The 27,271-nt window shown below is 43.7% G+C and overlaps 1 protein-coding gene across 2 annotated transcripts; it reads right to left on the bottom strand.

The window, feature by feature from the left end:
* On the bottom strand, nt 1-27,271 carry RNF151 (ring finger protein 151). 2 transcript variants are annotated; one of them, XM_086942380.1, is made up of 4 exons: nt 27,035-27,271; nt 15,775-15,920; nt 4,340-4,436; nt 1-1,084 (listed from the first exon to the last, which is right to left on the bottom strand). In XM_086942380.1, the coding sequence occupies exons 1-4, from the start codon at nt 27,035-27,037 to the stop codon at nt 665-667; spliced, it is 666 nt and encodes a 221-aa protein (XP_086798506.1). In that variant the 5' UTR covers nt 27,038-27,271; the 3' UTR covers nt 1-664. The 2 variants fall into 2 exon arrangements, with proteins under 2 accessions (XP_086798506.1, XP_086798507.1); XM_086942381.1 differs by lacking the exon at nt 27,035-27,271 and adding an exon at nt 23,476-23,684.

A 27,271-nucleotide genomic window follows, 5' to 3' on the forward strand; every position in this document is an offset into this window, starting at 1 on the left:
TAAAAAAATACTCCTAGTTTGCTCCACAAGCAGTTACAGATTGGCTTAGAAAGATAACCTTGTAGAATGGACACCCTTCCTCGGTCCCCACATTCGCAAAAGTTGTGATAAAAGCGTGATTTGCAGGTAGAATAGATCTGACTATAAGACTCTTTTCTAAAAACTGGTACTTTAGCAAACAAAGAAACCCTATAACATTTAAACTGTGCCACATTTGCAATGTTCTGTAGATGTGTTATATGTTAGTTTACAAAGGTGTTACAAACCAACTCCAGTTGATTGGTACCCAACCTAAGATAAATACTGAATTTCATGTAAAGACAAATTTCATAGGTTGAGCAAGTGTGACTATCTTTGTGTGGCGTTTCCCGCAGGACATCATGTTTCCTGTACACTTTTTCATTTTGCATACCATTTGTTATTTCTTAGCACAGTTTTTCTTATGAAAGGCGCCAAGGCTATACCTCCTAGTTACGTGCCTTGAGTTTGGACCAATCAGCTCTCTTGGCAACCAGTAGGACTCTACAGTCTCTGTACATTCTATTTCAGTCTGTCTGCTGTTCTGTCAGTGACCTCTTTGACTTCCCAAAATCAGATCATTGACAGACTCAGTTCTCTAAGCTCTTATCGCCTAGCTTGGACCACTCTTGCCCCTTGGGTGGGTCTATCCGGAGACCTCATTGGCAGTTGTTTCGTTGCCGTCTGGAATATCCAAGGTTTCACAGATCAGTAGTATCTGTCGGCGTATTTGTGCTGACAGGTTCTGTATCTTTCTGGACTTCTGCTTCAGCCTGGCCACCATTCTCCTGGTCTCCTGTGTCTTGCGCTCCCATTCCTCCTTCAGCTCCAGGTAGCAATTGTGCTGATCACGGTTCCAGATGGTGAGGAGCGTGCCACAGCCAGAGTGGCATAGCTCCTTCCAATGCTGGCAGCTGGCCTGGTGAGCCTCCATGTCCCTGCGCAGAACCTCAGCGGGGCAGCCCTCGTTGAGGCACTTCAGCAATGCAAACTCGCACGATGAAGAGTGCTCATCCAACCGGGATACAGGAAACTTCAGGGAGCATCCATGCTGTTCATATTGGCACTGTGGGCAGAAAGAAAAGGACATATATTAAGAAGAGGAATTTGGGTACCAAGAAATTGAAGAGGATAGAAGCAAATACCTGTGGGTAAACACTACACAAACACCATTTTATTAACATCACTGTGAGTGCATTTTATTCTCGTGAAAGAAAAAACCTACTGTGACTAAGGTCTGCCAGGCCCTTTCACACTACCCATTCATTGTCTACTCCTTATCCAGAGTTTCTATAGCATCTCCAGGTTTATCCATGCTATCCCACTAGAGATATCACTTCATTTCAAATAGTGAATCATATCACATTCCTGCCATTTGTTAGCAGGAAAAATAGCATATTTTACTATTACCTACTTTGATGGTGCTTTGTTTACAGACCTGGGAAAGATGGAAGGTTGAGTTGGCCTTACTCATCTAAAGATTTTCGCTGATGCCAGCACAGAGCGTTTATTTTACTATGCACTCTTGCCAGAAGAGTTACTGTTCAGTATCCATTAATGGTACTGGGACTTTGTTCTTTGCTCTCACTTCCTTTTACATACAAAATGACAACTTCTAATATTCATGAACCTCTCCATGCCTGCTCATCATTTTCTTATTCAACCTTGAGTTCTTGTAGACCTCTTCCTAGGACAATATGCATCTCTCAGTATTTTAATTCACTTTGACAATTTCGTTGGCTTTATCAATTAGTCTCCTTTATACTTACCTCAACTGTGCACTTGATTGCATTTGTTAGACCAGAGACAGCCCTTATATGGCCATTTGGTTTAACCAGTTATAATTCTGGTCTACCTTTACAGGTATTTTCCCTTTCAGAAAAGGCAGCCTCCAGAAATGAACCCTATCCTTCAGATGAGGCCTCACAAGGGATGTGTGCATTGTTCGCACTAGTTAGACATCTCCTTTTACCCTCCCGACAACAATGTCACATAGTTAAGCTCCTTGACTTCTTCCAGTAAGGTAACTCCTAGATCACACTCCTATTACGTTAAGAGCCCAATTTGCAAAGGTATATTAGCATGTTTAGATCTCCACATGTGTAGATCTGAACCTACGTAGGTGTAAATCTGCACGTGGCAGGTATTTGCAATGCAAAATACAAATAAACAACTAGAGAGTCAGGGTTATTGGGTCACTCCTGTACCCCTCATTGGTTGCATTTGGGCCACGGAAGTGCTACGGAATAGGTAGTCCGCGGGGAGTCGTCGGTTTACAAATGGAGCACGGCGTGAAGATTACCCCTGCCGTTTGAGCCCATGTAACACGGAACTTGTTTATTTTCAGTAACGGGCCCTAGAGAGGTCTGGGTGAGCCCCCACGGGTAATTTTCCGTGAGTAATACGGGTTTTTTCACACATATATCCTCACGGTAGGGTGCACCTTAGCATGTGCATACCACCGGAGGATCAACATATAGGTCCTGAAGAATGCTAAGCGAATTTTGCTTTATTTAGCAGAAACATGTTGACCACCACTATTTAGGACACGGGGTTTCAAATTAAAAGCTCTGAATAGTCCTTTTCTCACTTATTTTTAACCAATGCTGTTTGGCCTGGAATTAAAGTGAATATAGGTTACAATCAGTCATCTTTTAAATCACACACATTATCATCTCTTTTTTCACTTTTTCACAAAGAAAAGAACCAGCTCCGCTGTAAATCAGGCGTTGTAGCACACTGGGGGACATTTGGTCTCGCCAGTGGAACCCAATGATGAAGCATGTCACCAACCAGGTTGGTGAGTGAGGGTTCTTTTAAAGATAACATTTCTTTTTCTTTTTCACCCAATTTAGTTTGTGGCATTTATTGTGGAATCATGTATTTATGATTTCTTAGTTGTTTTAGTCACTCTTTTGTTGTTGTATAATAATAGGTATTCGCAATGTCCATGTTGTTTATTTACATATAAATGGAGACATATGAATCTCCGGCTCTTCAAATTCCTACAACTACATTTATGATTAAATGTTACTATGCGTAACTTTACATATATTTGTGTACATCTCAACCATCGGAGAGGAGAGCTCCTTATAGAAAATAATAGGGAGTTTTAAAACAATTACTTTTCCTTAAAAAAAAATAAAGATGATTTATTTCCCAATCAAAAAATATTAAAACACCCTTTTCTAACTCCAATTCACCTAAGACTACCACAATAGAAATGTATAATACAACTCAATTGAAACTTAAAATGGTATTAAATCTTCACTTTATGAAAAATGTATTTTAATTTTCTTTCTATTTCAAATAAAATGTTATGTTTTTATCTCCCGCCCCTCACGGTACCATTTGGGTTGAAAGTGTCACAATCTTAAATTCAAGTTATGTATTATCTTAATGGTGATGTACATTTGGTTTTGAAAAAGAACTATCACTTCCAATATATGTTTTCAACATGTTATTGTGTATATTAAAACATTAACATTTATATGCTTTTACTTTTTCAAAATCTTAAGTAATTGGGATAAAAATAATTTAAACAAAGTTTAATTTAAAATGTTATTTAATTTAACATATGTATTAGTGTTCTTGCCTACCACCAATGAGTGATTGTAATTATTTCCTATTCTTCAACCATTCCGCCTGGTCACTCCCACATTTAATACTAAATCCCGTACTTATGTGTGCATAATAACAGAGATCTCCATACAGACGACAAAAGAGAGGAATTAGAGGAGCTCATGTGCCGGAGGTTTGTGGATTGCATTTTTTGAACACAAAGTAATACTCTTGCATTGTTTGTGAATCATTTGTGTAATTTCTTTTCATTCTTTTACCGTATCCTTCTTGCATTTATCATCAAATATTAGCCTGTGGTAAGTATGACCCAAAAATCAAGTGAATTGAATACACCCACAACTCTAACTCAACAGCAGTGAAAAAATTTGGTGAAATTGATGATTGCACTCTTTTTTACACTACAGTAGAGGTCTAAATGAGGCCTTTAAATCTGTTTTATTCGACATGGAAGAAGGCTCCATTTTTACTTGTCTAACATGGCGATATTTCAATTTAATACTGTGCTAGAAAGTGACCACCGCAAACTCACATTTCTGAAAAGTGAAAGAGCGACAATTGATTGCGTCACCCTTGATTAGAGCCAGTCAACATTGACTAGGTGGAACCTGTAGGTCCTAAGATTGGTGAGGTGTATTAGAAACAGACAGCAGAGCTATCCTTTCTTCATAAGCTAACAAGGGACAGCATCTTGAGTGTCTTGGGTAAAGACTTGCTCGGGAACGGCACACGTGCACTCTACCTTGACTTCCAGCCTGTTGATTCTCTTGTTGAGACGATGCACGAGGACCAGCAGTCGCCCGCGGACTTCAGTCCTGCAACAGGGACAGGTGTGGTGCCTGGAGTGGAAGACAGATAGGTGAAGCTTTAATATACATCAGCATTTCCAATTATATTCAATATATGGCATATTATGTTAGTTATATTTTACAACCTCACAATTGGGCACGATTTCTGCTGTTTTAATGTTAAATGTTAAATGTTACAGGATTTCTAAAGCGCATGGCTGCCGGTGAGCGTCCCAGCGCTGAATAAGTACAGGCGAAGTCATGACGGGGGGCTCACGGGAACAGCCAGGTTTTCAGAGATTTTCGGAAGGCCAGGAGATTAGGCTGTGCACGAATGTCAGGAGGGAGGGAGTTCCATAATTTGGAAGCGGTATAGGAGAAACGCCGACCTCCTCATTGCGCTTTCTTGATCTTGGGTGGCAAAGTTAAATGGGCATTAGAAGATCGAAAAGGTCTAGAGGTGGTGTAAGGAGTCACCAGGTCTCTGAAGATGGGAGGGGCTTTACCGTTAAGGATTTTGTGCGTTAGACAGAGCGCCTTAAATTGCACTCTTTCGACCACGGGCAGCCAATGAAGTGCTTTAATGGCTGGCTTGGCCGAGCACAGGCTCTTGGTGTTGGTGAGGATCCGTGCAGCCGCGTTCTGCACCACTTGAAGTTTGGTAGTAACTTTCCGCGGGGCACCCAGAAACAGTGCGTTGCCATAATCCAGACGTGACAGGATAAGGCCTTGGATGAGGAGTTTCCTTGATGGGAAAGGGAGCAGTGGTAGAATTTTCCGGGCGGATCGCAGAAGCCCATAGCAGACCCCGGCCGTTTTCCTAGCTTGGGTGTGCATGGTGAGATTTTGGTCTAGCCATAGTCCGAGGCTTTTAATCTCGGATTTAGGGGTTAGGGGCTTGCCCATGCATGGGGGCCATAGAGAATCTGGACGGAAATGAGCCTGATTTCCCATTACCAGTATCTCCGTCTTGTCGCTGTTGAGCTTCAAGTGAGAACTGTCCATCCAGATGACTATGTCTCTCAGACAGGAATAAAGATTGGTGGTAGGGTTTTCCTGCTGAGAGAGGGAGACAACCAGCTGGGTGTCGTCAGCGTACGTTAGAAGTTTAATCCTGTGAGGGGTGACTATTTTTTCCAGCGGGACATATATACGTTGAAGAGCGTGGGGCTCAAGGAGGAGCCCTGTGGCACTCCGCAACGTATAGGGGTCTCTTTAGATGTATAACTACCCTCGATCACCTGGAATGAACGGTCATGGAGAAAGGATTTTATCCAGGTTTTTTCTGTCATTTTACTGATGCCTGGAAGGAGCGATATAGGCCTGAAGTTGGCTAGGGGTATAGATTAGGTTTTTTTAGTAAGGCTCTAACCTTCGCCTTTTTCCAGCTGGGGGGAACCACTCCGTATGACAGAGAGGCATTAATCAGGTGTACCATAGGTGCGAGGATGGTGGGTGTTACTTGCTTTAAGGTTTTAACTGGGGCAGGGTCAGAGGGTGAGCCACTTTTAAGAGATTGGAGGATGGGGGCCAAGGTTTCCTTATTTATGGGAGTGAACGTCTCAAGTCTCGTGTTGAGGTTCTGGGGTTGTATTAGGGAAATAGGTGGTGGGTCCAAAGGGATAGGCGGGAGTTGCTGCAGGATATTTTGGATTTTTTGATCGAAATACGTGGCCAACTTATCACAGTGGTTGTCTGCGAGGACAGACGGACAGGTGGACTCTGGGGTTTTCAAGAGTAGTTTCAAAATACGAAAAGTCTCCCTCGACGAGCAAGATGCAGCATTAATTTTTTCTTGAAAAAAGGATGTTTGGGCAATTTTCAAGGCTTTTTTATAATTGAGGACGGCCAGCCTGTATTCCTTCTTGCTAATGGGGTCGAAGTCTTTCCGCCAAGTTCTTTCAGCCCTTTTGCATAGCTTCTTCAGACGGCGGGTTTCCTGGGTGAACCATGGGGAGGAGGTTTTTTTACGGGATGTCCGATAAGGTTTGTTAGGAAGGATGGTATTGAGGGAGTTTTCGATCCAAGTTGAAAACTCCACGTCCGCTGTTACGGGGTCGATGGCAAGACTGGGCTTGGAGAGATCAAGGATTTGTTCCCATTTTTTGGGGTCTAATTTTGCCCAGGGACGAGCCGATCTGCCGGGAGATTGAATGGGAGGGGCGTTGGTAGGAATCTCCCAACTGAAGGGGATAAGCCTGTGGTCTGACCAGGGCAGAGGGATCGGGCACTGGTTTCCAGGGTATCGATGTTACAAAAAGTAGAGTCAAGTAAATGCCCAAGGCTATGCGTGGGTTGGTCGTTCTGAAGATGGAGGTGATGGGTGGCAAGGTCAAGGAGCAGCTCTGATGCGGTGTTGTCCTCCCCATTATCGAAGTGGATATTAAGATCCCCTAGGATAAGTAGATTAGACAAGGTACTTGTCATGGCCGTGGAGAATTCAACAAGGGAGCTGCAGAATTAACCCAAGGGTCCTGGAGGGCGATAGATGAGGGCTCCTGAGAGTGAATTACAGGGGGATAGTTGAATGCTAAAATGAACATTTTCACAGTTCAGTAGAGGACTGTCCCGGAATCTGCATGGGAGTTGTTCCTTGTGGATAATAGCTATCCCTCCCCCCTTACCCTTCGCTCGATCCAAGTGTTGTATGAGGTAACCCTGCGTTAACGCCTGCACCACATCAAAGTCTGAGTCTGGAGTAAGCCATGTCTCAGTGAGAAATAGGATCTCAAGTTGTTCTTCTTCTAGAAGCATAAAAATGTCATGACTATGTTTGGGCAGGGATCTGCAATTTAGCAGGGCCATCTTAATGATGGTCCGGGGTGCTTGGTTTTTCATCATAGGGGTGAGTTTGAATGAGCAGTGAGGGCAGTGGGTAAGAGAGCTCTCACCGTAATGAATAGTCGTACAGGGAGGCTGGAGGGGCCGACCCAGTTGAAGCAGGGAGTCTCTGGTGTATGATATCGTAGGTTGGGTGGAAGAGTCCAGGGTGGCTGGCCCTAGGCCCGTCCTGGCGCGGACGGGCGCAGACGGGCTTGCCTTAGGCGGGCCCGCTGAACGCGTCCGCTGCGCATCCGGCCCTGGCACATTTTATGGGGGGAGGAGAGGGGGCGTGTCCTCTGGCCGGTGGGCGTGTCCTCACGGCCCTGCTGATGGCGGCAAGAATTCGTTTGTTTGAACCCCGCGGCAGCGTTTAGCTTGGCTGCGCGGAGGTATCGGCGATTGAAAGGAAGGGGGAGTGCACAGGATGAGTGGTGCCACAGGTAAAAACACAAAGATTTGCCAAGTACAATTTTAAAATAACGAGTGCTATTACTCCCGGCTTTCCGCCTCAGGAGCTTCTGTCTGCCTATGTTAAATAATTAAGACGTCAGGTCTTGCTACTATGTCAACTGGTAGCTTATATCATAGTGTAGACTTGCACAAAAATGTAGCTTTTTGATTTTGCACTGTTATTGCAACCTGTGTAATAGTGTCCCGGACAAAAACGTTTTTCCTACTATTAAGCACTGAAAGATGCAGGTTTTGCATTTAGTAGTAGCCAGGCAAAATGATCTTACATCTTTCCAGAGCAAGGGGCTGCTTCTTCCAACTTGGAACTCATTTTTAAAAAGTAAGCATGGATTTAGCTTGGTTGAGTTTTAGTGGTTGGTTGTTAGTTTAAATTGTCAATCAGAGACTATTAACATACCCCATCTTTAAACAGTCAATAAAGATTGGAAACAAAAATATGTGTCTTTCATCTGAGTCGTGTGATATTGGTTCATAAGTTGTGTTATACCTCACTGCCTGGTTTCTAGTAAAGTCACATAAGATGCTCCCTGCCTGGCTCCCAACAGAACCACGGTGGTTCCAGCTCAGGCTCCAGTAAACCTACGCACCACGGTCGCTGCCTTGCAGCCAATAAAGCCACATACAGCCATCTCTGACCAGCTCCCAACAAAGGTGTGTAGACCAGTACCTGCCCTGCTTGCAGCAAAGACGCCTACTTTAGTCTCTGTCTGGCTCCCAGCAAAGACGCATACAGTCAGGCATCCTCAGCTGGCACCCAGCAAAGCTGCAAACACCATTTCCCTCAGTTCTAAGCAAAGCCACTGACAGTGTCCCTACCAAGCTCCTGGCAAAACCCCAGACTTCAGTCCCCACCCAGCTCAGTAAAGCTGAATACAGCAGCCTCCATACAGATCCCAACAGTGCCAGAGATTCCATTTTAGCAAAACACACAAGATGATGGACGGAATGTTGGACAATGGCAAAACATTCCCCCCCAGTCACAGATCTGGCTTTAATCCATCGTTATTTTGCTCACCAAGCCACCCCAGTTCAGACATGGCCATATGTAAATCAGTCTTGACCCTGTGCCTCATGGGAACAGTCCAGCCCGAACTGCCAAGCCATGTCTTCCCTGGACCGGAATCAAGCATCCTAGGACCGGTTTCTGGCTATCAGCCGTCTTCAGCCAGGTTATTCCATTTTAAAAAGGCAAACGTGTGCCTCTCTTGGTCCCAATTAATTGGGATATATGTGGTAACTTCTGCTACTGTACAAATTGCATTTATGAGTTTTGTGATAAATATCGGAAAGTCATACCTACCAATATTTATTGGGAAAAATTTACTGAATTTGCAGAAACATGCACACTTAGGTGCAGGAAACACCAAAATCTACATGTCACTGTCCAACAGCGTGCAATTGGCTGATATTTATCGCACTTGATAAATTCTTAATCAGTGGAGTCACATTTTCTCACACCAGTTACCAGGCCATTCATAATGAGGGCCTACATCCCAAACCGCATTGCAAGGGTACTGCACTTGCCTACAGGTCTTCTTCATGTGCCATTTTTTCTTGAGAATTGGGAAAAGGGAAAAAAGGGCTAAACTGAGATATTATATTAGAAGTGAGTCTTCTGGTGATTAAAGATGGGAATTACACTGTAAGAATGATAGGAAGTACAATTTTATGGATAGGCTTGTTTTACTACTACATGTACAGTGACCATGTCTAGGGCATGTGGGGAGGCGCCAATATTATCACACTACATAAAGAGTCAGTTCCATATACTCATTGCATAAAGAAGTTTAAGGATCCATCTCTGTCATGTTCTTTGCCCCCGACACCTCAGTCACTTATTTATTCTAGGTTGGGAACTTGAAGATTGTGCTCCTCTGTTTACAACAGTTATATTTTCTAGATTTTTGCTTTGTCTTGGTTCAGTTTTTTTGTTTTTGTTTGGCGGGTATTTGATTGGAGAGGTGTTTTTATGCATGTCATTTTCTTTTTTCTTCTCCAATGGTATTGTCTTCTTTGCTTGATTTCTCCATCTCCTCCTGCAAAGTATTTTTGGTGCCTTGCTTAGCGTCGCTACTACTTTCCTCTCAGTTACTTTGGAGGACAATGGTGAAGTAACTGCGGAAGGGTCACCCTGCCAACCTTTCACAAGAAAGACAGAGAAGAAAAGAGAAGCCGGACCAACCGTTAACAAGATGTCACCTTGGTCAATGGTCATGTGATGTCACTTCCGCTTTCACCATTATTTTGATGTCAGGAAGCTACTTGAAAGTAGTGTCTCAGCTTCAGGCAATAGACAAAAACAGTATGCTCTGTTTCTTATTACACAAGCAGCATCAGCATATACATATACATATATTTAAATGCATTTTAGAGCAAGGACATTCCTGACAAATTTACATTGGAACAAATGGATTAGAAAGTGATCAAAGACAAACTGGAAATATGTTAAGGAAGGAAAGAGGAGGGTCATATATTTGCAGTATGCCTACATTTCTCACCATTCACTCAAATTGGTCCTCAGTGAAGAACACACAAGTGTACATTTTTGGATACATCGTTCTGACCAGATCAGGATAAATTGTTAACTGACTTGTATGTTAAACCAACATATACAAATTCCAGTTTATGAGCTGAAGGTGTCCAACCAAATACCCCAAGCACTGAATCTATCTTACAGTGAATAACTGAGAAATGCTGTATGCATAAAAATGCAAACAAGGGATGTTTCATAAACATATATATGCAAATTATGTTTTTGGAAAAAGCCTAAACTATGTCACAATTAATTTTCAGCGAAGAACTAAAAATGTGTTTAGCAAGATTGCCAAAATGTTTAAGATTCATTATTGCATACACAGCATGATCGAATAAGAAAGCATTAAAAAACAATTGAATATACCACAGCGGGATCTGGAGTAATAACTGATCTCAAAAGAAAAAAACAAAGTTTAAAGATTACTTGGTAAACGTTAACCTAAGGCCAGAATTGAAACACTTAGAAAAGAAATGTATCCCTGCATCACATGGACTAACTGCAATTGAATCCCCAAAAAATAAAAAGATTTCAAATGCCTTCAAGCCATAATAGGGCGATCAGTAGAACTACATGATGTGTGATATAGAAAATATAGTTTACTTTCTAAAATGCCCTTGTGGGAAGGTTTTGTGGGTCAGACATCATGAAAATTCAAGTAATCAAATAACATAAATCCACTATTAGAAATTAGAAGTGGAAATAAAGTTTGGCCAAATAGTTTGTTCAACAATGTCAAGTATCTTAGCTTTGCTATCAAATGTGTCAACAGGTTTGAATGTCATTATGTGGAGGAAATATGCAAAGGTTATTGCTACAACTTTAACTAAACTGAATGGAGCTACTTAACCAGAGGTCTTAAAGAAGAACAGGATTAGATATATTTTTTTAAGGAAATAAAAAAATACTGATACTTGAGTGATGCAACTTTCAGGATTTCCTTGAAATAAAATGTTATAATGCATATTTTCTGGGAGAATGCGCAGAAATGAAGGCAACTGGGAGAACCCTGAATCACAGTCTGCAATGGTGAAAACCGCTACTCAACACTATAACGTCACTCAAGCATACACGTCTAAGAGACTTTTAATGCTATCTTAAAATTGTAAAAATATATTGAATGTCTGATTTGGGATTGTTTCATTCTATTTTTTGTTTTTCGTTGTATTGCATGCAGGCTCATACAATACAATATCAATAGAAAAAGTTAAAAAATTGTGAAACGAGCAATGACTATGTGTATACAGAAAAGAAGAACTTGTTGAATTGTTTCTACATGAGGTGACTTTTTCTTTATGTATCAGCATCAATATTTCAATTTGTGAAACACTAATCATCAGAAGAAGATGAAACCCAAAATGTAACAATAGAAAGAATGTATTAATTACAAATTAGAATTTTGTTTTTGGAAAGAAAATTTGGAAAATATGCTCAAAATACGCAGTATGGATATGTAAAACGAAATAGAATAAATTCCTGAATTCATATTTGCATTCTATTTCCATGGCAATCTTCTCAGACTTTATGTTGATTTAAATGATTTAAAAACTCATGGAGGACTAAAAATTTAAGAAGAGCACCACTGTGAAAAAACAAGACTCATTTGGTGCCTTGCAGCTCAGCAACATTTTGTTTTGGATTAATTCAACATCGTTTTTGCTACTTTCATATTCAAGAATGAAGCAAACAAGTTTAGCTACTCGTTCGATACGTTCCTCATTTCATGACGTGATGTCTGGCACAAAAATTGAGCTAGTTGGGTTTGCACAGTTATATCAGCTTATGTAATAGTTAATGGTGCAAACACATATTATGTGTTGAACACCTACCAAGTTCTACATTTGTGGGTCTTCGTAAACAAGTGTAAAGTCTTTTCCCACCCACAGTCATTGCTCTTCTAAACTTGTGCCCTTTTCAGGTAGTTATTAGTAGTACAACAAGTGTTTTAAAGTGTTTCAAAAACCCAGATTTTCTTTGGAGTCTCAAACTTTTAAGGTGAAAAAATTTGATCCATGTGAAGAAAACATTTTCCTAAACCCCATGCTTGGGGCTTGCCTTGTCTGCTAGTCCTGTAGTGGTTGAAAGGAGTCAGGTAAGAAATTCATTAAAGTTGTTTAATGACAAATGTCCCTAGTGGACAGTACCAACTGCCTTATCCAAGCCACTGTTCATTTGCCACTGAAGATCCACTCACTGTGGTTCTCTCTTTTTGTCCTAGTTTGAGAGGCCTGTGATCCCATGGGGCATTGAGACCTTAACTATTGCTAGTAATTACACACTTGGAGTATCTTAGGAAGCAAAGACCCCCAAAATGGTCTCATATACCACAGTCATGGGGTGTTAGGCCCTCTTACCCTTTACCCAAGGTCATGGTTGGAGTATTAAAATTGGTGTTGGGATGCAGTAGCTGTACCTGGGATATATGCCTAGTAGGTTCCTTTGTATATTCAGCTTAGAGATATCTTGTATCAGGTTCCCTTTTTGTTTATATTTTATTCATGATTGGAAGGGTCATGAACATTGCATGTGCAATAAGAATCGCAAACATTTATACGTGTGGATAAACAGTTAATTGCAATCGCTTTAGGTGCACCAGCAGTTACGGTTACCTGTAGATGATTGTGAATATCTTATGTGTTCAAATGGTGGATGCATGATGAAGCCCAAAGAGAAACAGTGAAGTCAACTCACCCACTCCTTTTTCCCTATGGTCTTAAGTCTGTCAGAAGCGAAAACGAAAGATGTCTACTTAGAGCGCCCCGCTGCAGGATCTATCTGCCTGTGTTGCACTCACTTGAGCTTGATTAATACATTCTTTAACCAGGGGAAGTCTGTTCTACCCAGTAAACTCAACAAGGAGGGAAATTCTTCCCTAAGGTGACCAGTTGGCTTTTCGTACTACTACAGTGCACTTGAACTGATTGAAGGTCGGCTGATGCCCAGCTGCCAAGGACTATGAAAACAAGCTGGAGACCTATTCCAGCAAGCGGAAGAAATACACCGACTGAGACTCCGGTGAACTCCCTCCTTTTATGTCCTCAAAATTTCAGATCCATATCTCGGGCCAATGCTTACTTTAGATATCAAGGACCAGAATGGTCTCTTTGGGAGATGGGGCCTTCTCTTCAACAGCTGTCAAGGAATGGAAATGACTTATCATCTCTATCTTTTATTTCTGGCCTCACTCGCAGTTGTTCTAAAGCAGTTTTATTAGTTTGTATTGCATTTAATGAGCATGCCATTATATTTAACCATAGCCATTTTGGAACCCCTTGTTTTGCTATATACCTGGGTGGTAAATTCTGTTCCGCTCGCAGAATTTGTGGAATTTTGGTAGTTCCGTGGAGAACGCGGAATTGCCACAAAATTCCGCGATCTGCGGCTTCTTGGAATTTTTTGCTTATTTGCGCTTTCAAAATGCATGTTCGCGACATATTTCTACCCGAGCACGCAAACAGCATTCGAGAACAGGGAAAAAGCACCGCGAATGGGCGGAACAAGCAATCACGCGTGTTCGCTGAACTTTTGCATGCTCGCAGAGATTTTTTACCGTTTCGAGGAGCTTTGCGTAGCGCGACTACGCAAATTCCGCCCACCCCTATTTTACTAGGCCTGCACCATTCTCACCCTGCTGCTGGATTTAGCCTCCTTTTCCAGTTGACACTCATAAGCGAGCATTCGAAATATCTAAGTCAATGTTTGAGAAATGTATATCATCTGTATCTGTTAAAGCTCTCCTCTGTCCTTCTCTTGAGAAAAGCCGACGCCTGCTGAAACTCCAACTGTCTGTCATTGTGGTTTCTGTCACCAGTGTCCCATTGCTACTTATAAGCTGAAAATGTAAAGTGGGTGAGCGTTGCATTGCTCATTGTCTTGGGTGAGGGCTCTGTCTCACTGAGAGCTTATTTTTATATACTTTTGCTTAAATAAATTTGTTTAGACTTCCAATGAGCATGAAAACGCTGGCTTTTCTTTCACAGACTGAACGGGTCATTGAAAAAAACCTGACCATCTGCGAAACTGCGTCAGTTGTAAGAGTGAGGTAAGGATTTTGCCGTAGGCTTGGAGCAGACGCGGTGATGAAGCCCACAAATATGGGTGAGAGTCCAGCGGCCTCTTAAGAAGGGACTTACCTCAATGATTTAGGGTAAAAAGAAAACTTTGCATTATCATTCACTACCCAAAAAGGGTTGAAGCTAATAAAGATTCTGAAGAATAGGCACAACTGGTAAATGTATCAGATTTTTGGAGGAGATGCCTGCTTGATGTACTCCAGAGAGATCACATGAGGGACTATCCCTGGAGCTCTCTGGTAAATGTAGTAACAGTGCATATAACTTCCTTTATGGAGATCAGTCTCTGGACTTGACTGGCAGTCATTGGAGGAGGGGGGGTGTTGTCTGGAATATTTTAATTTATCATTTCTGAAAATGTCCCTGCCTGAAGCTCTTCGCACTACGCGCATTTGATTGATCCCGATGCAAAGTTCAATAGTTACGACAGGTGATGAGGATTGTGCCGTGTGCATTATCATGTAATCACTTCTGAACATATGGCCCAAAGTAAAAGTGGAAGTTCGATCACTTAGCCATGGAGATAGTCTAATTTCCTTATGAGACAAGTAAACTTTGGGGCAGATTTACAATAACTGGCGCATCCCTGCATATCAGCAGGGATGCGTCAGTTATTGTGCACCACGGCTCTGCCACCATGGATGCGCCGCATTTACAATGCGGCGCACCATGGGGCAAAAAGCGGCGCATTGTTGGAGTCCCGACGCAGCTCCAGCAATGCTGTGGGGGGCCCTATCTTTACAATGCTGCGTCAATCCTTACGCCTGCTTCAAGCAGGTGCAGGGTTTTGACGCAGGAACACCTTCCAAAAGTGACTATGTGAAATCTTGTAGATTTCACTCAGCTACTTTTGGAAGGTGTTCCTGCACCGGAACGCCCCTCCCCCCTGCGCAGGAACGCCTACTTCTGGCGCAGGGCTTTACAACGTGACGCATCTCTCAGATGCGTCACGTTGTAAATACCCCGCAGCATGGTGCATCTTTTGTGCCGCTGCTTCGTCACAAAAGTGACGCAACAGCGGCGTAAATGAGGTGCAAGGGGCTTGTAAATCTGCCCCTATGTTTATAGTTACACCACTTAATCTGACCATGGGTAGATGTGTGATTGGAGGGGTCTTTGTTGACAGACCTTGTGATCTAAAGTGAGCTTAAGGCACACTTTATAATGTTATACTAATTCAATAACCTACACGGAAAAGCCCAGAGTAACACAACTTCAATGAATCCATCTAGTATAGAGAAAAAACAATACCTTAACCAATTCTTGTATCTCTAACAATCGAAAACAATGGGCATTCCAGAATCTTCCTTTGTCTCATGAAGTCAGCTTGAGTTTTGAAACCTATTGTTACATGATTCACTGATGGCAACTTAATACACAGTGGTTGGATTTGGCTATGACTGTCTTGAAGCTTTCTGGTGTTTTTGGAATGAGGATAACAAAGGGGGTTCTATCATTCACAGAACACAATACCCCAAACACTGCCTACCTTTTAAGCCATTGTAGAATGCACTTCTTGCAGAAGATGTGGTTGCAGGAGATCATGACTGGGCACCGCAGGACCCCATGGCAGATCGAGCACAGGAGCTCGTGGTCTGGGGCCACGGTGAAGAGATCAACATCATAGCCTCCAATCTGCGGGCAAAGGCAACAAACACCTGTTCATGGATCCACAGAAAATGCTTTCCCAATAGAGCATTGCACCACAGGACACCACATCCCATTAGATAGTCGCGCCACAGGTAACCACTCCGCATTGAGACATCACACAATAGAACGCCCAATCAGCATCTGCAACCACCCCAGTGGAAACCACTCTCCCATTTAGGGTCACACCCCATAAAGCTACTTCAACTGTTTCAGTCAACCTGGTGGAACACGTTAAGGCCCCAAATACGAGGCCCCCGGATGTCAACCCCCAACACCAGGGCCTAAACATAGCCCCCATACGTTTACCCCCTACTCCAAACACATTGTAAATGTGTGCGGATTTGAGCTCGTTATTTTACATGGAAGGGGGAATTACATGGATTTTGACATGGTGTTCCCATGTCCAAATCCATATTCCCAGACCGTGTCTTCTTCTCTATTGTGGAGGATTTAACTTATTCTTTTGATGTAGATGTGGGGATTGTGGAAAGAAACAGAGATTCCAGCCCGCTGAAGTCCCTGAACCTAAGTTTGGGAAGCTCATAATGGAAGTCTATGGGGAAGATTTATTATCACTTTGAGTTGGGTAAACGTCACCAAAGTGACTCAAACTGGTGCAAAGTGTTGTTCGGGGATTTACTTTCAGTGCAAATCATATTTGATGTTAGAAAGTAGCCCAACAGTAGCTCAACTTTGTGCTTGGTGCTACTTTGTATTTCTTGCATAGCAAGGCATTCCATGGAATTTATACGAACGTTCCCATGAAACCAGCCATGACACTTTATGTGATACGCGCACTTGAGTCGCACCTAAAGAAATCACTTTGGGTCGAATTTATATGTTGGCGGCCTGTGTACTCTAGCGCTGATGCGACAGAGTGTACATCCTGCCAACATAATGGTCCGCCCGTCCAATTTAAATACAGGTGGACTGTAGGTTTGGTTAGAGCGGTGACTACACCATCAACGCCATAGCGAAACCTCTCCGATGCCGTGACGGAGTAAGGGCTGTCGGACAAATGGCTAAATGTCCACCCACTCAATCAGTATCGGCGGACAAATAGCCATTTTTTTTTACTATCCGTCCCTGCCAGGCAAACCCTGGAGGTGAGGGACAGTAAATTGCAAATAATTCCCCCTCGCCATTGGTGATGACTCATATGTCGAGGAGAGCTTTTCCTTTTTTTTCAAAAAGAAAATCTCATTTCAGTATTTTTTTTAAAGAAAAAAGAAAACTGTTTGGTGCAGGGCTGTCAATCTGATGCAGCCCTGCACTAAAGAGTGAAATGCAGTTGCAAAAACCTTTGTGACAGTGGATGCTATCAATGCATTATAAATAAGGCTCCCTGTTTTCTGTTTTTACGGATTTTTACAGATAAATACAGACAGATAACAATATGTTTTCTGTCTGCATTTATTTTTAAAAGTGGATAAATACAGAAAAATTGCTTCTTTTAAGTGACTCTTCGTGCTGTCTTTCATGAAATATAGCCCAACAGCTGAGCAGATGGACAGCATGGCAAATTAAAAAACAGGATGAAATTTCTTTAAATAACTGCATGTATCAACTTACATTTGTGGTATAATGCTAATATTAGCCAGTGGATGTACTGCTATGTAATATAACACAACAGAAATCAAAGAATGAGTGCACGTCTATCATTTAAATAAATATGGAAAAGTACATTTATACGCAAAACCTAAAATATATATGGACAAATACAGATAAAATGCCCCAAAAATAAATATAGATAAATACAGACGGAATTTTTTTTTTTTTAAATACCACAAAACCGGGAGCCCTAATTATGAATGACATCCTGTTTGGCCGTCATGTATACATTTACGGGTGGTCCCTCCAACAGCATGAAAAGCCACAACACTGCTGTGGGAGACCTGATTGGCCTGAGAAGGCTGCAACGACCAGGAGCACAAACCTGAGGAAGCATCTACTCATAGTAGGGTCATAAGTACTTTGCGGTAGAATTAATTTCCTTTGGCCAAGATGAGGGCTGCAATTGCTTTGCCAAAGGATCAGCATGAATCAGCCCACTTGAGGGCCACGACTGACGAAGGCACTTTGATCACTCCGCCAAAGTTTGCTAAGCTTCATTCATCTGAGAAGATGGAAAGGGGCACATGTCTAACCCACAAGCTGTGCTCGAGCATTCCCTCAACTAAGAAAAGAACTAATGCACTGCAATGCACTGTCAAGCGCAAAACTGATTCTGCTAAAAATGGTCCCTTATGTGGTAATAGCGCATTGAGTAGAGTCAGGGTGTAGAGCCCCTGGGATGGAAATTGTGATCAGGGGTAGCACTTTGTATATGCAAATTGGATTGTTCATAATTTATTTCTGTTGGGTGCCTAAAAGTACTTTATTTCCTAAAAAGACAAGCACTGGGCTGGACATTAAAGCTATTACGTCTGCTGGTTGATTGGTGAGTTTTGAGCTGGCACCAACCCCCCCCCCCCACCCCCCCCCCCTCACACACACACACTCTACCTCTCTGAGAATGATGTATGCGAATGAATTGGAAAAAACAAGAAACCACATTGGCGTGGCTGCCACTGCCTTTCTGTAGTCTTACTTCTCACAGCAGGTATCACTGGAGCTGTCTCCAAACTGGAGCACCCACTACATGGAAAAAATGAAGTGTGAGGATACTCCACCTGGCTGTCACAATCCGCGAACCAGTAATCAAGGACAGAAAAAGGGGCGGGCCTGACCTATAAACTTCCACACCCTTAACAATAGGAACTGCAGCCCCCCCTGCCTCCGCTCACACTCAGCAGTCTCATGCTAAGAAAGTCTCCATGGACTTTCTAAAGGTAGTTCTGTCACCATCCACATCCTCTTAAATTAAGTGTCTAGACATTCACCCACCAGCCACGGGAATGCAGTCTATACACTGCACTCTCTGAGGAGCCTTTCCTCATCCTGCCTCTTGTCTGTTGCAGACCAGGACCATGAAAATTGGTTCTCACTGGCTTCAGTACTCAGACTCAAACACACATGCAGAGTTCTACTCGCATGCACGTACCAAAGACTCACTGCCCAATTAAATCAATCAATCAGAACATTTGTAAAGCGCAGTACTCAACCGTGAGGGTCTCAAGGCGCTGGGGGGGAGGGGGTGATGCTACTGCTCGAATAGGCAGGTCTTGAGTAGTCTGCTGAAGGCTAGCAGGTCCTGCGTATGTCGATTACCCACACACATGCACTCAACATACGCATGGGAAGTCAACACAAAGTTCTGCATTTCACAGAACAGTAATTATATGAGAGGGGTTTGTAGGCCACACACTCACTGGTACAGATCAAAAGGTCTGGTTACATTAAGGAAACACAAAATATGGTATGCTGCCACCACCAATGTATGTGCTAAACCCCGGACAGGGGTAGGAGTCCTCTGTCCATAATGAGGGCATGAAACGTGTGCCTCCAGGTCACAGGACAGATCCTGGACTTTGCACTACCAGGTAAAGGCCTTGGCCACTGCATAGGGTAGAGTAGCATGTCGCAAGAGCCAAACTACAAGTCAGGCACCATATTCAGTAGCTCCCACAAACTAACTAGAAAGGATGTCCCATCGCAACACTCATGTAGAGTTGCGCTACAGGAAACCTAAAGTTGCACCAGCGGAAACTGTTACGCGATATAAAATCGCATTACGGGATACTGCCTTGTCATTGAGTATCGCTTTACAGGGAACAACTGGCTCGCTTAGGGGCACAGTATAGGAAAGCACTTCCTCGCCTAGAGTCTCCTAAAGGGAACCACATTTTGCTGAGTCGCACCACTCTAACGTGGTACCACACGGCCTTTGAAAATAATGTCATGTAATCTGAAGTGCTCTCATTACCAGACAAAGGATTGAACTGTGGTTACAAGGATCTACTCACTTCTTACTACAAATCCCACACATCCACTCCTACTACCTAAAATACGGGAGACATCCATTACAACGCAGGCATTACAACGCAACACCTTTACAACGCAACTATTCTGAAAATAAATTCAATTTATAAGACTTTAATTTGACAGTAGAGATGTGTGAAACTGCTGGAACCTCCCCGCTTCGAGCACATTCCCCTCGGTGCTGGAGGGACACCGTGTGCTACCTCCTTCTACTCGGTGTTTTGTGGCACCGCTGGCACCCCTCTACTTCTACACCATTCTCCTAAGTGCTGGGTGATACAAGGGCACTTCTTCTACTCTCTTCACCATTGCCACATAGGCCTCACACATCCATTGGGCACCTCCTGCTCCCCGCAGCCACACACCTGTCTACTTTCTCCTCATAACTAAAGGATATGGCAGGCTCCCCCTCACTTCTACCTATAGCCAATCTCAGGTAACTTCTTAGATTACAAACCTTTGATTGATAACAATTGGAACCTAATTTTTTGGTGTGAAGTAAACATCTGCTGAAAACAGCAGATTTCACACCTGTAGCCAAACGCGCCCCATTCAGAGTGAGGCAGAGGCTGTTGTTCGCCTGTAAGAAGCTTCTGTAGCTCAGCTATCCACCCACCAAGGTGTGCCAGCACCTCTGCAAGCTGTAGTAGCAATTCCACTGCTCTCTCCAGAGCGGTGGATCACGCACCATGTCTGGCAGAGATACTGCAGTGAACGTTTGCCGCGCCGCGATTTGGTGGGTCAGTAGGGTGTTCTTAACATGATGGGAAATACCCCTAAGCATGTTACAGGGTTTAGATTTGTGAGCACTGAAAATGTACCTCAGCTCTTTTAACGCCTGTATTTTCTAGTGGAATTTCTGCCAACAGTCACACACATTTGCAGATTTTGCACCAGAGAGGTCCTCCCTCCTCAGTGTCTCCCCCATGGCAGATTACACTGTGTTGGTGACAGAACCTTTTCTGCCTCTGAGAAGGACCCTTTATGAACAGGAGAAGCAACATCAAAAGAGGATGGAAACTCAGTCACCTGAACTCTGAACTCATCCACTTGTGTCTCGACTCCTGGTGGCCTCCCGCCCTGGGCACCGCACCCAAACCGACAGACCATGCACGCAACCTGGGCTTCACCCTGGACTCCTCCCTCTCCATGACCAGGCAAGTCAACAACGTCTCCTCGGCGTGCTTCAACATCCTACGTATGCTACGGAAGATCTTCTGGTGGATCCCCACCGAGACCAGGAAGACCGTCACCCAGGCCCTCGTCACTAGCCGACTGGACTACGGCAACGCCCTCTACGCCAGTACCACCGCCAAGCTCCAGAAGAGACTCCAGTGGATCCAGAACGCCTCAGCCAGACTCATCCTCGACATCCCACGAACCAGCCACATCTCCGGACACCTGAGAGACCTTCTCTGGCTCCCCGTCAACAAAAGAATCACCTTCCGCCTCCTCACCCACGCACACAAAGCCCTACACGACCAAGGCCCGAGCTACCTCAACAGCCGGATCAACTTCTACGCTCCCAAACGCCACCTCCGATCAGCCAACCACGCCCTCGCCGCCGTCCCCCGCATCCGAAGAGCGACTACAGGAGGAAGGTCCTTCTCCTACCTGGCCGCCAAGACCTGGAACTCCCTCCCGACCGACCTGCGCCTGACCCAAGACCACCTCTCCTTCAGGAAGAAGCTGAAGACCTGGCTGTTCGAGCAGTAGCGGCACCCCCCCTCCCCCAAGCGCCTTGAGACCCTACGGGTATGTAGCGTGCTCTATAAGTGTCATTGATTGATTGATTGATTATTGTTGTAATACTTTATTCGATATGTACATATCATAAAAGTACAAACAATTCACACATAAAAACAAGACATTTAAAATAATATGTTCATTTCATTTCATGAGATAAAAAGATAAAAAGGTATTTACAAATAAAACGACGGGTTATATAAAAAGTTATAAAGTGCATACACAGTGATGGGCTTAATGACCACATTAGGTAACATGGTCTAAGTTGTTACAGTGTTTAGCAGCATTGTGCGTATGAACCAAGCCTTTGCTATGTACTTAGCAACTAATCCACTTGTGTCTTATTGACTTTTAACACTCTAAGGCAGGGGTCTCCAAACAGGTCCTGGAGGACCGGATCCATACCAGATTTTTAAAATTACTACATGTATCTCAATGGGGATATACAAAACATCTGGAATGGATCCGGCCCTCCAGGACCGGTTTGGAGACCCCTGCTCTAAGGGTAGAAAGCTGCACTTGTACTACTGTACTTTACCTAAGCATGGTTCTAATGTAAATATTGGCATGAGACTTTTTACACGCATTTTCATAAGTACCAATTTAGAGCTGAGCACAATTATGCTTACTTAGGTTTTGCACTTGCTTTTGATAACTCTGAGGAAAAATAATAAAATGACATGTATTATATGGGCACAAATACCCTTGCTTCCATTATTACTCACTTGCTGAACACAATTGTGATTCAGCCACCGAAACTCAGGGCCTAATTAACAAACTGCACTCATGAGTAAGTTTACACGTATGAGTAAGTTTACTACTTTTATGGTATTTACAAACTGGACTTTTGTAAAAAAGAAATTATAACAAAAAACAGAACTTATGAATTTTATCTTTTTTTAACATTAAATTAGTACATAATATTTTATATATTTTAAAGATTCATTTATATGATTTTATATTTTTAACTATTTTAAATAATTTAATTTAATTAAACATTATTTACCTATGGGGTTTTATTTTAACTACCCACCTCGATTATTTTTTAATGTAGGTTGTTGCGGTATCAGTGGTTGGCCATGTGTGCTGATGGACTTACTGCAAGAATGTAAGTTAGTACAAAATAATAAGTTACTGCAAAAGTGTAAATTACTACAAAAGTGCAGTTTGTGAACACCCAAAAGTACTAACCTTATTCAAAAGTGTATATTTACTCGAAAGTGCAGTTTGTGAACACCCAAAAGTACTAACCTTATTCAAAAGTGTATAGTTACTCGAAAGTGCAGTTTGTGAACACCCAAAAGTACTAACCTTATTCAAAAGTGTATATTTACTCAAAAGTGCAGTTTGTGAATACAAAAAGTAGTAAACTAACTAAAAGTTGTAAACTTACTCAAAAGCTACACAAGCCCACAGGCTTCATGTGTCAGAGAGTTAAGATACTTAATTTTGAAGAGGAATGTTCTGTTCAGATTGTTATTGAAAGGCACCCAAAAAACAATCTGCTTATAACGCAGCCGCAAGAGTACTGTGTCGCCCTCTGCCAACCTCTGCCAACATGTGTCCAGCTCTCACCCCTTCTCCACCCCCCACCCTTTCTTTGGTGTCCCCACTCTCTCTCAGTTCTTCGGGGTCCTGTGCTGGTGTTGCTTGTCGTCCCTTTCAGAGGGGGCGTGGCCTGCAGTGCCAGCCCAGACTGGGCAGTTTCTTTCCAACAGGACCAAGGCTGGTTGGCACACGGTTGGCTCCTGTCTCGAGAGGTCCAGTGAGAAGAAGAAAGATGGACAGTCTTCTGGGCGCTTTCTGCCCCTTCAGTGCCACATACGCTCCTGAAACATCCTGTATCCCCCCCCTCCCCCCCGTTAGTATTCACAGTGGAGCCTGTTCTGCGAGAGGCAGGTGGTCTGCTGTTCACACAGCGTGGTCAGGACACGTGTAGGGCATCCACCTGGCCAGGGCTGTCACGTGCACGCAGGGCCATGGGGCTGCCCCCGCAGCCCCTCCCTTCTGGAACCTCCATAGTGCGTGAGAGGCCTTGTGATGAGCAGGGGGTCTCCCGGCCTTGTCATGCCACCCGTGGCAGCTTCAGTGGAAAGGCTGTGGAACCGTAGGGGCGGGGCTAGAGAAAGGGAGAACACGGGACCGAGCCACCCCTCCCCCACCCCATGGAGTGGTATGTCCTGGGCACTGTAAGGGCAGGGGGCAGCTGTCACTGCCTGCATCTCTAGGAATGCAGTTACTGTAAACTCTGCGCGCCCGGAAGCTCACAAGTGCGCATGCATGGAGCCTCGGCCTGCTTTGGCGGACACTGGGTAGGGACACTAAAGTAGTGTAGTAACCACTCACTGTAAACTCTGTGTCTCGACGTATTTCCCCCGCACCTCTGTTTGTGCAGTGCCATGGAGAGTGTCGGTAGCCAGGCAGTTCCTCGTCACCCCCTGCATCAGTGTAACCTCTTACTGTAAACTCCGCAGACCCTGAGTTCTCTGCCAACCCATGGTGCAAATGTGTTGTGCAAAGCTGCACAACAGCCAAAGTTTCTGCGCCGCATTATTCTAGGGGGAGAGCAGCGCAGAGTCCTTTCTTCTAAGATATCTCCCCCACTCCTGGTGCACAATCAGGCTGCCCAACGCCAAGCACGTATATTTGCACCATAGTGCACCATAGTGCAAAGGTGTGACTGGTGACTAGCATAGGTTTTACACTGCAAGGCTACCATTTAGTACAAAATAATCTGCCTTCAAAAAAATTTCTCACATTGGATGTGTTGTACCCTGCTGCACACATGCAGCGTTTGAAAACTCAGGAGAAATGAAAAGATGTCACCAATTTAACAACAACATCGAGATGTTCATTTTTTTTGCAGCAAAGCCCTTCGACGATTGTCAGTAGCTAGGGCTTTGGGTCAAAAAACAAGGGTGGTGGGCCCATGTACCACCCATGGGATGTGCTACAGACACAGGGGAGTGAAAAGTAGCTCAAACTTATTATTTAACAGGCTACTTTCCAACACAAATATTGTTATTTTTGGCTGGAAAGTGACTATTTCATCAATAGTTTGCGCTGGTTTGTTCACTTTTTGTGACTTTGCACCAGCGGCGTCTGGATAAATCTGCCACCCTGGATATATGACTTAAGTTACTTCAAATGTAGAGCAGCGCGCGCCCCTTCACCCCCATGCCGATATGTTGTGAGTTACAGAGAGCCCCCAGGAGAGGGGAACTCCTTCAGCCGTGTTGTATCTCGGAGGGCCTGGTTACCAGAGCTGAGAGGCGTGGGGGGTGGGGTCATTAAAGCAATTGATGAAACTCAATATCCCGGATTTTGGAACTCTTTTAATGCAGTAATTACCTTCAACGGCATGTTTTGCAATTCTAGGGACCGGATTACAAGGAGGCGCAAGAGTCTTAGGTGTTTATCCCACCTTATTAATATCATTAGATCGGGTGAGGTATTTACGGGGCACATACTTCCTGTTTCAGGATTTTCACTTGAAACTGATGCATCACGTGCAGACTGGGCATTTAAAGCACTGAGACGATTGTTTTGCCATGATAAACTCCTGCACGTTTGACCTGGTGAGATCTGTCGGGGGGGGGGGGGGGGGGGCATCAGTGGGGTGCAGTCATTTTTCACACCACTTGGAAGTCCCAGTATTGTACAAACTGGGAGCACACCCATTGGAATTTAGACTTCAGCCAGCAATGTAGCCAGAATGCGGCATAACACCTAGAATTTGGTGCTTTGCACCCCAAAATCTGCACAATCCGGCATTTACTGACCAGTTTCCCTCAAGAAAGATCAACAGGTTTGGCCAGGCGATACCAACCCGCGGATAATTGCAGGGGGTGGGCTGTATCACATCTTGTAAAGTCCAGGGATGAATGATACACTTCTCACGATTTATAATTCTAGTCCATGTGCAAAAAGGGACTAGAATTATATGTATATATATATATATATATATATATATATATATATATATATATATATATATATATATATATATATTATATTATATGCACACAGGGAATCCTGCAGCCTACTTGTAATAAGGAACTCGGACTTTGTACTTCTAAACTCTACCCCTGGTGTGTAATGCATTTCTATTATGATGCTGGCCTTTGTATAGATTGATTGATAAGCTTTTTTTCGATATGCAAGATATCTTGTAAGCGTACACACAATACAGCCATTTACAAAAATACAAAAAAACATCATTTAAAAAGGCAATATTAGATGCACATTTGTATAGCGCTCAGTCTGGTATTAGTGTGCATCATAGCGCTCTCGGCTCACGGGGATCCCTTTCCACAGAGTTCCAAGGTTCCCACCACGGACAGGGGTCTAGGACCGGGGTTGCATGTATTGTGAACTAACCCCTCACTAGATTGGGTGCCAAAGTTTGATGTCATTAATTTAATGAGCTGGCCGCATGAGCGCTATAAAAGATGCGCGGCCGTGACAGAAGGGCGGGACCATGTCAGTAAAGAGCTAGAAATCTATGACAATTACTTAGAAACTTCGCGAAATTACTAAAACTGCCACAAACCACCTAAACAAACAGAAAGTTCCCTAACCTGACAATGATATGAACAAAAAGGAAAATCCTTACCCTTCTATTAGCGTTGCGAAGTGACTTAGACCACCTTGGGCGCTATATGAAACTGTCAAATAAATGGATACGGCCTCTTGGAGTAATTTCCATACATTTTTATAGCTGGACAGGGCAAGAGGCCGCTAAATTGATTACATTTGATAACGTTTAACAGTAAGCTGTATTTTGATAGAGATGACTATTTTTGATGTTAGCACGTCTTCTAAATAGCAGGTATTGTTTTTTACCTAACTTCACTCATATTATCAGTTTCTGGAGGCTAAAATGTTGACTGGACGTGCCAGGATTTTATGCTGTTACTTTTGGGTTACACACAATTCTGACAGTGCAGCTTAAACTTTCGTAGCGACAACAAAATGAACTTCCCTTTGCGCTTAAACAGCAAAAAATATGCATTTCCGCAGCCACTGTAGTCTTGTCAGCCTGAGGGGGGTGAACTGCTGACCCACCCCTACCTTGTTCTCAGCCTCCACGGGCTACCCAACGATCACTGCAGTTGGCGCTCAACCCGCTGAGCTGGCTAGCAGTCTATAAAACCGGGTTCTGAGCCGTGTCAGATCTTCATAGTCACGCAGTTGTACGCAAAACACCCCTTGATCGGGTACCTATGTTTCGAATAGAAAGGCATTCCCCACACAGCTACCCCAAGGCGCACTCAGCCAAAAGAAGTCCAAAGCACACAACGTCACCAAGCACAAACAAAGTCCCCGGGATGCCTGGAGCACACAAAGTCACAAAGCACACGGCCCCCCAGGGATACAGAGAGCACACAGCCCCCAGGATGCCCAGAGCACACAGCTGGGGTCAGGCTTACCATGGTGCCGTGAGTCCACGCAGCGAGTGCCCCGGCACAGGCCGTGTTCCAGACCCATTCCCATGCACTGAATGGGGAGCCATGTGCCGTGCCCGTCAGCCACGCGCCGGCCAATCACCGCTCGGACTTTGTGTGTACAGAGAAACAAAGTGATGCTCGCCTTTTCACCGGAAGTTACTTTTTTTGTCGAGCGTGGAATCGAGTGTTCAAGGCAACATTCACCGGGTCACGTCATCA

This window comes from Lissotriton vulgaris, chromosome 10 (assembly GCF_964263255.1).
Source record: "Lissotriton vulgaris chromosome 10, aLisVul1.2, whole genome shotgun sequence".
NCBI lineage: Eukaryota > Metazoa > Chordata > Amphibia > Caudata > Salamandridae > Lissotriton > Lissotriton vulgaris.

Excerpts from the sequence above, each read along its gene's own strand:
- RNF151 (XM_086942380.1), bottom strand. Across the intron at positions 4,437-15,774 it reads ATTCTACAATGGCTTAAAAG|GCACCACACCTGTCCCTGTT; the intron begins GTAGGCAGTGTT and ends CTTCCACTCCAG. Across the intron at positions 1,085-4,339 it reads TCAACAGGCTGGAAGTCAAG|TGCCAATATGAACAGCATGG; the intron begins GTAGAGTGCACG and ends TTCTGCCCACAG.